This window comes from Rhineura floridana, chromosome 3 (genome assembly GCF_030035675.1).
Source record: "Rhineura floridana isolate rRhiFlo1 chromosome 3, rRhiFlo1.hap2, whole genome shotgun sequence".
Classification (NCBI taxonomy): Eukaryota; Metazoa; Chordata; class Lepidosauria; order Squamata; family Rhineuridae; genus Rhineura; species Rhineura floridana.
Window position 1 is genome coordinate 87501640 of NC_084482.1, and position 16049 is coordinate 87517688.

Genomic DNA, 16049 nt, shown 5'->3' on the forward strand with positions numbered 1-16049 from the left:
TCAAACCTATGCCATTGTTTAAAGCTGCAATTTTCCTCAGTGTCTCTCAACACTTGTCTCACTTCTGCTTCTGTTTAAACCACAATTTTTCTCTCAGTGTCTCTCAATCCCTGCTTCACTCAAACTTCTACCATTGTTTTAAACATTGTTTTTTTTCTTTCAATACTCCTCCTTTCTTGCTGTACTCAGTGTTCCCCCTCTTCCTTTCCTCATCTGCCTCATGTGAAAGAGATAAAGGATGTGGAGCCCTCAAATATTCTACAAATATTCCATACTACCTTCACACAATGTATTTCACTACTGGTATCATGTGTTGTCTTCAATTTGAAATTCCAGATTCAGTGTAGTAATTTAGAACAGGTATTTTATTAACAAGCAAACACTCATATATATATACAACATCCCTCAACTGAACTTAACCTTTTGTAACTGAACAGGTTTACTGTTAAGATTCTGTTAATCCTAAATATAAAGCAACATACATCATCACAGGGTGTGTGTGCAAAGGGGCTGCAGAATAGCAGGGTGGAGGAGGCATGGAAATGGGGTGGTCCATGTGCAAGGGGGAGTTGAGAAAAGAAAGGAGAGAGGGAGGAAAGTGGGATGAAGGTGAGGATGGTGGTACAAATGGGGGTTGCAAGAAGGAGGGAGTAGGAGGCATGGGAAAGGGAGTGAAGATAGAAATGGGGGCATGAAAGTTGCTGCAGAATAGGAGGAGATGGTGGCTACATAATTGGGTATAAGGTGAAAGGGTGCTTAATAGTTGCAATCTGTGGGAGGGGGAAGATGCAGGAAGTTACTATTGGGGTAGATTGCAAAAGGAAGTGCAGAAAAGAAGGGGAAGAGGCATGGTCATGGGGTGAAGGTGAAAATGGGTGCAAAGTGAGGCTGCAGAATAGAAGAGAGAAGTGGCTTCAGAAATGGGGTTGGTGAAAAGGAAGCTTAGATGTTGCATGGTGCGGGAAAAGGAAGCTCTAGGGATTAATGTGGGGGAGGGGGGGTTGGCGAGCAGGGGTGCAGCTCCTAGTATTATATATAGTCCCCCCTTTTGTTTTGCTCTTGGAATTAGTTGACAACTTTTTACTGCACTGCCTTTTGTGTCTTCAGCAGCAGCTTAGCAGGCAAAAAATAAGCAGTTGTAACTTTTCCTGGCATGGAGATAAGTTTTCCTTCAGTTTTCCTCATAGTTTCCTCAGTTCACTAAATTAAGCATACTTTATCAGACATCTTTGTTCAGTAGCCTTCCATTCTGTGGCCCAGCAAAAGGCAAGTGATGCCTGAGCACTCATAATCACTCTCATACATTAAAATCTCAGATATATTCACCAGCTCCACCTTGATGTAGAACCAGATGGCATTTGCAGGGCAAATTTTGCTCCCAAGTAGAAAAATATCCAAAACTCATAGCTATCTAGCAGAAATTTGTACATGGGAGTGATCAAGAAATAAATGTCGACTTGTCTGTGGACTTTAGAGTTATATGTAATATTAATAGGTATTCAGAACTAAAGCACAGCTTAACAGTTTATCTGAAGGAGCGCCTCCAGCATCGGCAGGGATGCCGCTCAACAAGATCAGCCTCAGAAGACCTTCTCTTGATCCCACCGGTTAAAACAGCTAGACTGGTGAGGACTAGAGAGAGGGCCTTCTCAATAGTGGCCCCCACCCTGTGGAATTCTCTCCCAAATGATCTACGCCATGCCCCATCTATGATGAGCTTCCACTGGACCTTGAAGACCTGGCTTTTCAGACAGGCTTTTGGGGCAGGTTAGGTTCTTACTGTCTTTTAAATTTTTTAATTGTTTTATGTACTGTTTTTACCTTGTACGTCGCCCAGAGTGGCTGGTCAACCAGCCAGATGGGCGACTAATAAATTTAATAATAAATAAAAATAAATAAATAACCCTTTGTGTGTGGTTTAGGAAAAAAACAGAACAAGGACATTGCTACAGTAGGTAGCTACAATCTCTGTGTTGAAAGTTAATACTGGAAGGAGGAATGACTCCTGTATGACATTGCCAGAGCCCCATTTGATGTCTCCCTTGTGTTTTGATTGTCACAATTCCAGGAAATGATGGATATAGTAAAGGCAATTTACGACATGATGGGCAAATATACCTACCCAGTGCTGAAAGAAGATGCTCCAAGGCAGCATGTAGAAGTTTTTTTCCAGGTAAATATAAATTTGTTCATGACTTATATCCCTTATGTTTAAATACAAAGCTACTATATTTTCAGTCATTTTGTATCTGGGCAGTAGCATCTATTTAAGTCTGTAAAGCAGTGTACAGTAATACCTCAGTTAACAAAGTAGATGCATTCGTGGACATTAGGAGTTGCATTCCTTTAACAGAAACTTTGGTACCAAAGGCAGGAATAACATGGAAAGAATAGGGATAGGTTCCTACAGCTGCTCATAGATGACAGGGGCAGCTTCAAGAGGGGCTTTAAATGGTGCCTGCCCAGCACCCTCCCCCTCCTCCCCCCCACCTTCCCTAGTATTGGATCCTTCCCTCCCCAGCCCTGGGAGAAAGCAAGAGATCATTTTAATGCAAAGCAAACATACAAGCTTCTCAGCCTGGCAAAGCAAAGGCACAGGCTGATCAGTTTACTGATAGCAAAGCAAAGACACGGGCTGGTCAGGTTCACCTTAAAGCAAAAGCACAGGTTGGAAAGGTTATTATCCATAGCATAGCAAAGCTTGTTGGTTGCACTTTTGAAAAAGCCTTCCTTAAAAAGAGCTTCATTCCTGGAGGATTTGTTAACTGAGGTATTACTGTAGATGTATTTGAATCCTACCAGTATTACATTATGCTGCATTTTGCAAATATGTTAGTGTTACTAACTCTATCTTCTTTTATATTGCAGAAAATGGATAAAAATAAAGATGGCGTTGTTACACTGGATGAGTTTATTGAGTCATGTCAGGAGGTAAGACATCATTCCGTAGTAGAGCCAGGCAAGAGATTGTCTTATGCCAGAAAGCTTAGATTTCACTTAACCCAAATGCTGAGAGTTACGGGACATTAAGGGCTCATCCAAACAGAGCGGGATAATCCAGGTTTTCCATATCCACTCTGTCATCCGAGAGTCCTCACTTACCCCTTTTCCTGCTCCTTTCCCGCTCTTTCCCGATATGCAAAGATAATTGCATTTTCCGCGGTTCTGCCAAAGCGGATTTAGCCGCGCAAAAATGCGCTTTTGTGCACAACATGATCAGGACGACTGAAAAATAATGAGAACACAAAGCAGTCATGTCACACATTATACAGTCGTCTGGATGAGCCCTAAGTTTCAGTTTGGGTCATTGCTTATGAAGTTCAAGATACCTGACTGCATCTCACCAACGGTAATAAAGAACAGGGAAAACAATGTGCTGAGGTAGCATATAACACATAATGGGGCTGCACACAGAGCCAAGGTTTGGAGAGATGGGGGTCATGTGCATGAGCACAGAGATGATCATAATGCCTAGAGAATATGCAAACTAAGTGAGGGCCAAGAGACTGGATAAGAAAGAGCCTTGTCTGAAATAATAAAGACACAAGGGAAGAAATCCCACTCAGCATAGTAGGCATTTTTTTTCTAAATCTGCATAAGTTTGTGCTCTCAGTCACAAACAGTTCAGAACATGGCTTGGAAACGTCCAGAGATTTTTTTTTACTAAACCTAGAAGTTATTAACAATTCCCCAAATCCTATGTCTCTGCTTATTCAAAGTCAAGATCCCCAGGGAATTCCTGAAAGCAGTAGCTGCTGCCTTTCAGTTTCTATATGAAGAAGAGACTGCACTGTAACACCAAATGCCTAGCCTTTGCCAAGCACAAGACTATTGAGTTTGAGATTTCAAGAGGACCAGGAACACAGCTGGCAGTGGAGAAATTGAAGGCTTTATTACAGCAGGACTTACAAACAGCTCACAGTGAAACTAAACAGCTATTAAAGCAGAATTGCAAACAGCTAAAATGAACTTAAATAATGGACACGTTACCACTCTCCCCCCCCATCTCTAAGTGCTCTTATCTCACGTCTATCTCCCTATGTGCTGGAAACCTCCTAACAGCACAATGATAAATCTTGCCTGGGAGGTATTGAGTCTTCAATCTACTTGATGTTGTTTCTTGCTCTTTCCTGATGGTATCTTGGGGATTCTTCAGCCCCTGGAGGCTTGGTTTTGTCAGTATCTTGGGACTATGTTAGCCCCCTGAATGCTTAATCTCCCTGATCTAGGGGTCCTGTATTTATCCCTCAAAGACCCCCTGGGAGCTTGTCAGCCGTCTTCCAAAGGCTACATGCCAGCAGTGGATGGCGCAACAAACGTCTCTTAGCTTTGTACAGTAGGCTACAATGTCGCCCCACAAATGTTAGAGGTTTCTGCATTCATCTGTCTCCATCCAGGCAAGCAAGAGGCTTTATTACAGTTCAAGGGCTCCTAGTGGGAGGAAGGGTGAGATATCGAATAAAATATTTATTTATTTATTAAATTTATTAGTTGCCCATCTGGCTGGTTTATAAATAAATAAAATAATAAATAAGAACACATTCCAGCCAGGGAAAAGAACTGGTGGATAGGGTGGAGCAGGTGTGGCTAAGGAGGGAAGGTGTGGCCTAGTGAGAGCCCTGAGGGCCAGATAAGAGACCTGGAGGGCCACATTTGGTCCCTGGGCCTGAGGTCCCTCATCCCTGGTATATAAAACATATTTAAAGGTAACAACTTGAATTCAAGGCAATGAAACAGGAGTATATACAAATCTCGGTTCAACAAACTGGAATGCCTAATAAGTTCTTACATTTCAGAACAAACTGATTCACACAGGATTACAATAAGTGCATAAAAGAGGATGTGGCTTTTAGCTTTTATGAGGAAGCCTTCATCAATTCCAATTCTCTGTGCTATGAGATTAGGCAGAGGGGTTGGCACTTAAATAAAGGCTTCTTGTGTTCAGAGGTTTTAGAGGCTAAGGTATTCCTCCCAGGGCCCTGAGCACTGTCTGCTGGCCACTCCCTGGTGATTCTAAGCTTTTGCCATGCCACTTTCTGTTACAGTGATGTTTTAGACATTTATACATGTAGCGTGAGTGGGATGTTCCAAGGCCTGTATCGTGGATACAAGATCTCTATCTTCAAAGAATCTGGAAAAAAGTAGCAGAGATGCTGTGCAACCTACTTTTAGTTCTGCAAAATATTTAAGCATATAGTATGTTCAACATGATCCTAGTTCAATTATTCTTGAAGAGCTTTGTTGCATGTGTGCTCTAAATGACACTTTTATATGTCATAATAACTCCTAATCCATTTTACAAAACGTTTCAAGGTCTTCTAGATTGGGGTCCCAAAGTAGCATGCTTGGTCGTGAGGTGAGATAGATTAGAGCAGGAAAAGACATGAAAGGGAAAAAGGTAAGGAAGAGAGACAGGAAAAGCAAGGCCTTACAACACCACAGATCTGGCTGAAATATATGAATGTTGCAGGCAGTTGCAACATTTGAGATTAAAGGCAGGACATTCAACTTCATTCTTGTTGTATAGGCAACAGTGTTTTAAAGCTGCAATGGTAGACAGACAGTGGAATTGGATGAGTGGAGGAGACAGCATGAATGAACCTACGGAGGTGGAAATTGACAAAAAGTTTGGGAGCTCTCATTGTTCATGAAATGAAAATATGTTTGATTTATGCTGAGTTAGTTCTCATGTAACACTAAGCCAAACAATGCCTTAGCAAAGTTCATGCACGAGCATGAAGGTTCTTGGAGAAGAAATTGTGGCTATTGCACACCTCCTCCAGTCCTCCTGCTGCTGTGCTGCTGTAACCTAATCCATGGTTTGATTTAGTATATCATCTGACCCTGAGCTCATGGTTGTCTCCTCCAATCCAAGAATAAATTTACAGCTTGTGATTTGTCTCTAGTGAGACAAACCATGACCCTGGGTTCGGACAACATGCTAAGCCAAACCATGGTTTAGTTCACAACAGCGCAGCAGTAGCAGCAGCAGCAGCAGCGGGAATGGAAGATGAGCAAAGCTGCCATGATCTTTTCTCCAGGTTCCCATGCATTCACACTAAGCCATAGTTTGGCTTAACATCGTGTGCAAACCAGCTCATTGTGTCAGAGTGACTTTAAGTTCTATACATGTTAGGGCCTATATTACTAGGCCAAACTCACGTGATCAAGGGAAGGTATGTAGAGCCATTTGCGTTATCCTTCCCCAACCTGGTGCCCTCAACTCCCTTCAACTCCCATCATTCCTGTTGGCCTTCAACTCCCATCATTCCTGACCATTGGCATTGCTGGTTGGGGATGATGGAAGTTCATCAACCATGTTCTACCATGTATTTCTGCATGCAGAGCCCATCATAAACTGGTCCATAGCTAACTTAAGGTATATTTATGGATCGTGTACAACAACAAAAACATCTCTATGAATCCTCCAGGTTTAGCAGAGCTGTTTGTGTATGCAATATAAATATCCATGGTTTATTTTCTCATTGCTTCTAGGATGACAATATCATGAGATCCTTACAGCTTTTTGAAAATGTCATGTAACAGCAGCTGAAGAGCAGCATAGGAATCTGAGACTTTATATGTAATGAGACCCTGGAGAAAATGAGTCAAGATTTTTCTCCCTGCCACCTTTTTTGATGAAAGCTTTTTACTACTTGGACATAGAGTGCAAGGATTTTGTATGCCATCGCAAACTGAGCTGTGTCTCTGAATGCAACAAACTCCCCCTTGCCTCCCTCAAGAGACACTGATTATAATTTATTTCGTTTGGAAGCATGCTAATAAAACCTGACCAGAGAGACCTGCTGCTTAAAATTTAATGAATTATTGAAGTTTAAATGATTAAAACAATATGCAAGTTTCTGTTTGCTAATCACAAAAGTTCTGCTGCTTTTGCTCTAGCCAGCTGGATTGCATATGGTACCACAGCATCACTAGCTTGCCTAACCATCTATTGTAAGCAGAAACTCTTTTTGTATCATCACAGGAAACAGTTGTGCTTATATTTTGTTTTGACAGTGAGAAATGTGCTAAAAAAACTCATGCTAGTTTTGCAAAGTGACACAAATTTAACATGATAAATGAAGGGCAGGATTAATTTAGGGCATATCTAGATGATCAGTTTATAGTTCAACAACTGCAGAATCGTGGCTCATTTGTCACACAAGTATCCAGGTATTTTCCCAGTTTTTAAAAATGCACCAGATTGTTTCTAGGGAAATTATTTCCCCCACTGGCAAAGCTATTGTGAGCTGGAGGGTTTGCAGCATTTGGCTGCATGTCATGACAGTATCCTAGTGTCCATAACATCAGTAATGATGGGTGATGCAACTCCATCCCCATCACATGGTCATTTCATACTGCAAGGCTAACACCAACACTCTGCCTGCAAAGAGGGGATTTGCTGGAAGCTGAAACTGACACTTCCCAAGACAAAGTTTATGGAAGCCTCTAGTCAGTTATATCACCAGCATATCCATGGCAAGTCTTTACACTTTGCCTTGAGGTGAGACTTAGATCATCCTTCTTCTTCAGGTGTCCTCCAGCTGATAGTTCCAGCCATTCTGGTTGGTCCTGATGGGAGTTAGTCCAAAATATCTAGATGGACTTGTTGCTGTGGGGAGAGAAGGCAAATGACGTGTGTGTGTGTGTGTGTGTGTGTGTGTGAGTGTGTGTGTGTGTGTGAGAGAGAGAGAGAGAGAGAGAGAGAGCTTTGCTTTAGGACTACCAAGTGCTCTCCCTCCCATGCAACTAAACACAAATTATTCAGCTTAAAAATAAATATATATATATAGAAATAGCATTAGGAATGTCACTTGTAAAACTCCATCCTCACCCCACCCCCAATTGTATATGGATTGGTTTATGCTCTGCAGCCTTTGAAGTGGGATTTGAAGGACCATTCTGCAGAGCCAAGAATGCATTGGGGGCATTCCTGAAACTGATTTCCTGGACAAGCCCAGCACATTACTTCCTTCTCCTTGCTCTCAAAAACTTATACTTGGACACACACCCCTTCCCCAACTGACTGTAATGAAGTTTCTCATTGTGCACACAGGTCAGTTAAAATTCTTATAGTTTCCAAAAGTCAAGAGAGTCAGATAAAGGGGGACTCTACTTTTGCAGGCAAGATCTGCAATGTATTCTACCAAATAACACTAAGGTTTGATGGTTTGCCTCATTGCTTTCATTGACCTGAAAGGTGCATAGCTGAGGCCAAAGCTTCTATAGTGTTTTAAAGGGCTGGAATATTAAAAAGACACAAGCTTCCCCATTCACTGTCCCCTAGTGCACACAGCAATGAAGTGGGGTATCAACATATAGTACTGGATATTGTTTTGTATCATGTTAAATGAGGAGCTCTAAACAGCCCACCAAGTACTTTTTTTCTCAGACAGAGCCCTACTGAAAGGAGCTAAGATCATGCAGTTTCCTTGTGTATTGTGCCTAGAGTTTTCAAGCACAAAAGCAAGCACGTTGCTCTCAATACAGTAGGGCCCCACTTTACAGCGCTTCGCTAATGCAGTGGTCTCAATTAGACACAATTTGACTAAAGCCCCACTCATACGGCGCTTGTTCCACTTTTATGGCGGTTTTCGGGCGTTGCATGCCATTCTATTAAATGAATTCCGCTTTACAGTGGTTTTCACTTTACAGCGGGGGTCCGGAACATAACCCGCCGTATGAGTGGGGCCCTACTGTACACTAAAATGTATGCCATTTGAACATTTAACAGTAACTGAAAAGTATCGTATTTTCCAGTATACAAAACAATTCAAAACCACAAGGCTAGAATCTTGAGCCTACATGATGCACACATTGATTTCACTGAGGCTGGGAGCACCAGCTTGCAAAACGAGGATGTTTAGAAGCTAGGATAAAAAACAGCTATTCTCTCCAAACTAGGGGTTTTTGAAGTACTTGAACAAAATACCTTGATTGGTTTTAAAGTATCATACACTGGTGAATTTTGCCATCTTCACCCATTTCAGGAACAAACCTTTTGAAATAAAATGTCAAAAAGGAGATGCCTCATGTTATTTTAAGCTATTAGTGGCACTATACTTGGCCCATTCTGAAACATGAAATCTTATGGTGAATATTTCAATGTTTTATATACCTTAACACTGTATTTCCAATACCATTCATATTATATGGCCCCAATCCAGCTAAAGCTATCTGTTATGTGAGGCATAATCATGTGCATTTTGCTTGAAAGTAATTCAATTGAGTTCAAACAGAGCTTACTCCCAAGTAACTTCTCTTATATGATTGCAGCCTATGGTGACGATCCTGAACACCTTATTTAATAGTATATTCTGTTGAAACTAATGGTATTTGCTTCCAAGTAAACTTTATTAAAATTTAAGCCCCAGTGCTTTCAGTATCACTTCAGTATTTGAATAACATAACATAAAATTTATTGCGGTCATAGACCCATGCAGAGAGTATAGATACACAAATAAAAGAAATGTAAGTAGTACAAGATAGTATAATATACTATAAAATGGAAATACTAAATGTCTAAATGAAATATGACAACAGGTTAAAAACGTTATGAGACATTCATAATAAAATTTGTGATTGCTTATTTTGGGCTGTGTAAACAAATTTGGCAACAGACAGCGTAGAAATCATGTTCGAGCCCCTCAGAAGACAGAGTAGCAGATGCTCAGGGAATTGGTTAGAGAAATTTTTGGTGATTGGAAATAAATATTTATTACGTTCAAGAGAGTATAATGGACAGTCAAAGAAAACGTGTAAAAGTGTTTCAATGCCGCCCGTCTTACCTGGGCAATTGCGTTGGTTATAGGGTGTACCCCGGTATCTCCCTTCCAATAATGCAGAGGTTATGCAGTTGAATCTAGCCTTGGTGAATGCAATTCGGTATTTTGGGACCGTTAAAAAGTCCAGGTATGGGGCATAATTCTGGGGGTCAAAGCTCAAGTTGTGATACAGGGGAGAGCAAACTTTAGTTGCTGCAGCAAGTGAGCTTTGTAGTTCTAGATCCCTTAGTCAGGTTCGAAGAGAATGTTTGGCCATGGTTATATCTAGGGAAGATAAGTGTTCTAGAGAAAAACCTAATCTGGGAAGTTTGTCATGAAAGGTTTTCATCCACAGTGAAAGATAGGAATCTTTCCAAAGAGATGCTAGATAACCAGAAGGACAGTCATAAGAGAGTTTGATCCAATAATTGAATGCAAGAGCCCATGCTTGGTATTCAATCGAAATTTGGCCAGCTTCTAACCTAAGTACAGCATTTGGTACGCATCTTGGAACAGCAAAAATTTGACGTATAAAGTTGGAGAGTACTGCATCTAAAGAGGAATTATAGGCATGAATCCAGAGTGGGACACCGTATAAAAGTTGAGGAATGACCTTTGAACGAAAAACCTGAATAGCTGCGGGAATGAACTGCCCCCCTCTGGTGTAGAAAAAGTGTAGGATACTTTTCGCCTGTTGTCCGGGCTGTCAAGACAGCCGCATGGATATGTGGAGCCCAGGAGAGAGAGGAGTGAAACGTTTTGCCAAGATATTTATAACTCTTGACCTGAACAATTTGTTGGCCGTTAATTGTCCAATCAGAGGCTGTAGTACGCTTTGTAAAAGCTAGGATTTTAGTTTTGGAGAAGTTTATGGTTAAATGGTTTTCAGTGCAGTATGGCATAAAGACACGTAGCAGGCGTTTGAGGCCAACTTTGGAGAATGAAAGAAGGGCCGCATCATCTGCATATAACAAAATGGGGCATCTATGATCACTTATTTTGGGTGAATGAAAGTTTGTAGAGAGACATCTTGGTTGCAGATCATTAAGAAAAAGATTGAAAAGTAGGGGAGCCAGGACGCAGCCCTGCCTAATCCCTTTTGTTGTGGGGATCGGATTGGTCAGACCCCCATCGCGACCGCATCGGACGCGTAGAGAAGTGTTCAGATGCAGGTTGTAAATTAGAAAAAGGAGTCTTTTGTCAATTGTAGTTTTTGCCAATTTGATCCATAATTTGTCCCTTGGGATGGAGTCGAAGGCTGATTTTAAGTCGACAAACGCGACATATAGGCCATTTCGCGTTCTGTTCCTGTATTTTTCTGCCAGATGATTCAGAAGTAGGCAGTGATCCAGAACAGATCAACCTTTCCTGAAACCTGACTGTTCACAGCCCAGTATGTTATCCTCCTCCATCCACGTGGACAATTTCCGCTTCAGGTAACTGGCATAGAGTTTACCTGTGACCGAAAGTAGGCTAATTGGCCTATAGTTTATAGGATCATCCTTTGTGCCTTTTTTATGTATAGGGATGACTATAGCTTCATGCCAGGCCTCAGGGAAATGACCAGTATTATTTATGAGTGTGAATAGGTTGGCTAATATGGGAGCCCACCAATCTTGATGACCCTTCAGGAGCTCCGGGGGTAGATTGTCGCCTCCCGGGGCCTTAGCGGCTTTTAGGTCACCAATCAGATCTATTATTTCATTATGGGAGACAGATGGCCAAACAGGAAGATTTTCGGTATCGGAGATGAAAGGATATTTTGAGGGGATGTATCGAGTATTTGCATTCAGATCTGTGAAAAATTGTTCCCATATGAAAGGTGGAATATTACATGGAGCTTGAAAAATGGGCTTCATAGCTCCAGAGACAAGAGACCAGAATCTTTTTGGATTTTTGTGCTTAGATGCGTTTATTAGGGACTTCCAGTCCTTTTGCATTGCTTGTCTCTTTTTGCTAGCTATTAAATTCTTATATTTCCTTTTGATGGTGTAGTATTCGGGGGGCAGGGTACTGGTATTTTGCTGACGGTATTGCAGATAGGACTATCTTAGGTGTCTCTTAGTAGATATACATTCCCTGTCAAACCATCTGGGGAGGCCTGTCCTTAAATTAGGTCTGGTGGTAGGAAGGTTGGGAGCTAGGATGGAATTTAAAGTCGTGACCAGGGTGTCATAGGTGGTTAAGACCGATTGGGGATTGGAGGCCTTCCCTAATTGTTCTTGAATGGCTACGGCAGTTGGAGAGGAAATAAAAGTTGCTACTCTAGACGCTACATGAGGAGACCAGATAGATCTCCTATGAATGAAATATGCAGAATTAGCTACCGGATTGTACTCTTTTACTAATCTACTCTTCTCTTTTAGATGAACTGAGAGGGTTAAGGGGAGATGGTCGCTGTCTTGTCTTTTACCCACGGAGAAATTGGTTATTGAATTCGCTAGCTGATGGGAAATTATTGCATAATCGATTATGCTACTTCCTCTAGTGGAGATGTAAGTGTATTCGGCACATAGATCCAAAGGATTAAGGCCATTGAGAATAATAAGATTTCGACTTCCAACTAGACGAGTTAGGCAAATTCCCTGATAGTTAACCCTGAGATCCTTGGAGGCCCTTTCAAAGACAGACACATAATGGTCGTTATCCTCACCCCCCCACAGTTTCGATGCGAGGAGAGTATCATTATTGGGACCAATTCTGGCATTGAAGTCTCCCATGATAATTAGTTGGGCTTTGGGAAACCGGGTCTCCAATTCTGTAATGTAGCTATCTAAGTCATCCCATATTTTATCAATAAATTCCCTTGGCAGGCCTGGAGGCATATAGACGTTGATTAGAAGAAAGGATAAAGTGTGAAACGACAACAAGACAGCCATAGCAGCATTGTTACAAAAGTGGAGAGTTCTAAAGTTTGCAGTCAATGTAGTGGAAATTAGTATAGCCATACCACCTTTAGCCCTGCCTTTCAAATGGGCCGTAGATGGAAGTGCAGGTAGATCAATAGAGGCATATCCATTAAGTAGCAGGTTCTGGGTAGACCAAGTCTCCTGTAGGTAAATTATATCCTGTTGGTTAAGATAGGTACACAGTTCTGGCTTATTTTTGCTTGACATTCCATCCTGCTATGTTCCATGATAGAAGGTGTAGTGGGGAGTTTAACAGCGGAGCCTTCCAGCTGTCGGGGGGAGGTGTTGAGGAAAAGTCTGTTTTAGATCCGTATAAAGAGATTGGTATCGGTGGTGAATGTCAATATAATTCATCAATTTGATTTAGGGAACCTGTAGTATCCACAAAAATTGCACCAGATGATTTAATGGGTCGAGCATGGTTGTTCCGCAACTGTGATGTCATATGGGGGGGAAGGTCGGATTCCGGAGTAGGGGAGAGAGAATTTCTGTCAAAAGGACTCACAACAGAATTCGTATCCGCTAGCCGCCGAATTAGCTGTTGAAGCTTATTAAGGTTCATCGCTCGCTCATCATCGGGCAATTGGGGATATAATTCCGTGAGTTGGAGCTCCTCCAGCTCCAGTTCGTGCATTAATGCTGACAAAGCTTGCATCCGAGTAGAAGAAGTCATGGATCGGATTGTCAGTGATGAACTGGACTGGGCGGGGATATGATTATGTTCAGAGGTTAATGATATTCCTGCCAAGGAGTGATTCATTTCCACAAATTGTGGAATATAAGTCGCTAACGGAAAAGGGGGGGCAGAGTTCAAATAATAGCGCTGGATGGTTAACCCCCTTGTCTTAAGGTCCTCTCTTATATGATGAATCTGGTTGGCGATAGCAGGAGAATGTAGGGTGACAATCAGATGCCAGTGTCCTGTTTTGATGGATACATTAGTCATAGACTTGATATAGCTCGTATGATACATAGGGTGTAAAAATTTAGCGAAGCAGTTGTCCAAGAAAGGAAAACTTGGAAAGGAGGGCCAGCGTCCAGGTGCCCTCTGATTATATGACACTACCAGTTTTTCCGGTTGTAGAACTAGGTTCCAGGAATGGACATGGGTTTTGAAAGAAGGTGATACTGTAATCAGTTGAGGCGTAGGTAATGGAAGGCTTTCACCCCAGGATTTAGCGGGTGAGTCACATCTGGGAGTATTACCTGCTTGATTTGCAGGCGTGCATTTCTTATGTAAGCGATTGTTGTTGGTTTTAGTCGGCAGCTGGGGATCAAGGAGCTTAAACAGTGGCTTAAAGTTCATTTTCTTGGCAAGGGTGGGTTTGGTGTTTTTGATATTCTTTGATTTCTTGGTTTTTCCTGTTTGCTTCTGCCTAACAGCGTCTGGGGGATTTTTCTTTGAGAGTTTGTTTTTGTTCTTGTCGGATCCTCCTGCAGTCGACTTCTGGTAAGTGTTGGCCTGAAGAGAGGTAGTCTGGGTTACATGGCTCGAGGTGCTATGTAGAGAGTGGGAACCTAGAGAACTCACCAGAGTAGTGAGTAAGTTATTGGTTTCAGCGATGTACGTCTTGATTAGGCTCATTTTTTCAAACAAGAGGGCTTGCCAGCTCGAACTAGGAGTCTAGTGCCTGTTGTCAGCTCCTGTTGCCGGTTCTCAAATAGAACCATTGTATACACCGCTGTGACAGATTGTACAGATAATTTCCAACCACAGTTTCAAAGGGAGGCTCTCAGAGGAGCTGTGTGTTACTTTTAGTTGAGTTCTTTTGTAGTTAGAGCTGGATTCTTCGGCTGGCATGGTTGCTGATAAAATCAGCAGCCGAAGAGTAATGGCATTCCGCTCCTTCGATTTGCATCCGTCTTTGGTAAGCAATGTCCCGAATATAGGGTGGACTGGGACTGTTGGAGTATTATGGCTTACAGTTGGATTGTTGGGAATGTTGAAATTCTTCCAAAAGAGAAAGATAATTACAGGTCTTTAAGAGAAAAAGCCGAGAGCAGATAAAAACGTGTCTTACCGTCAGTATTTGAATTGTGATACTTATAGTATCACTGACTTTAGCTGGATTGGGGCCACAATAGTTACTTCACACAACCACAACCATTTGGTTTGGAGGGAGTTGCAGTTACTGTCTTTGCCTTCTACAAGCCCAAAGAGTTCATTGCAGTATATCTAGTACATAAGGAATGAACTCTAGAACATGGGGATTTTTCACTTAGGATAGGCACCAAATGTTTGCTGTCATGCATTATCCTACCTCAGTAGTCAGTACTGAAAAGAATAACAGAAAAATCCACCTCTTCAGTTCTACAAGAACTGGTTCTTAATTTAAGTCCTCATTTTAGAAAAGTAAGACACACATTTTGAAATAACTACAGGAAGTTTAAAGACTGCTGCCAAGACCTTGACTGCCTACCCAAAAGTGCCACGTGCCCTGATTTAAAAAGAGGCGTAGAGAAGCTTATTGCCTAGACAAATAACTAGCAGAAGAAATAAGGAAGGTCTGGAACAAGTGTATTGGGTTCCATTGCAGCCTCTGTGAATACCAGATTTCCAGGGAAGTTCTACAGATATTTTTTACAAGCAGATTACATGTTGTTATTGACAAATATATTTTAAATATGACACTCATAGTTCTATATTTTATAAAGCACATTAACTGTAAAGCCTAAACATATAGAAATCTGTACAGCTGATGCTAGTGTAACTGGATCTGTGATGTGACAAGTTTGTTCTCATAAGATTATGCCCTTTGTCATAAGAATGACTTATGGTCCTTCCAGGTGGAGACAATAACCACTTGACATGGGTATATCAAGTCCAGGGCACTATGATTTATTGCAATAAATGGCACACCATGCAACACACAAGGGGTGAGGCAAGAAGGAGCGCGCCTAGCCCCTAAAACCAGAGATTTTTATACCCTTGGCAAAACAAGCTGGTTAATTTTACACCCATGTTTGTTATGCTCTACTTAATCAGTAGTCTAATTAATATTTTCCCAAGGGTTCAACAGTTTAATCCTTACTTTTGCAAACGCAAGTTTAAATAGTGACTCACAGTCTGCTGACCATGCCTTAAGCTTTTAAACAAACAAACAAATACAAGCAGTATCTGACCCTTTGTCATGTTGCTTATGCTGTTTGCACACATCTCATGCTTACTCATCACCAACTTAAACAGGAGACAGATATTTAGCAAACATCTTAAGCAAAATTCCGTAAATCATTAGGACTTTGCACAGCCTTAAGGCATCTAGGCTTTACTTTACAATCTTAAGGCATCTAGGCTTTACTCTAGCAAATAGCATTCCAAAACAGATACTTTGAAATACCAAGGGCTAAAATTTCCTTTAACACCCTTTAAGTC

The 16049-nt window shown here is 41.5% G+C and overlaps 1 protein-coding gene across 3 annotated transcripts in view; it reads left to right on the plus strand.

Annotated features, from left to right (window-relative positions):
• KCNIP1 (potassium voltage-gated channel interacting protein 1) overlaps positions 1-9089 on the plus strand; it is a 161781-nt gene extending 152692 nt beyond the window's left edge. For all 3 annotated transcript variants that reach the window (XM_061616818.1, XM_061616815.1, XM_061616817.1), the window contains 3 exons: positions 2069-2173; positions 2869-2931; positions 6496-9089. In XM_061616818.1, the coding sequence (XP_061472802.1) occupies positions 2069-2173; positions 2869-2931; positions 6496-6543 (216 nt within the window). In that variant the 3' untranslated portion in view covers positions 6544-9089. The remainder of the gene's footprint in view (positions 1-2068; positions 2174-2868; positions 2932-6495) is intronic.
• Positions 9090-16049: the final 6960 nt, after the last annotated feature.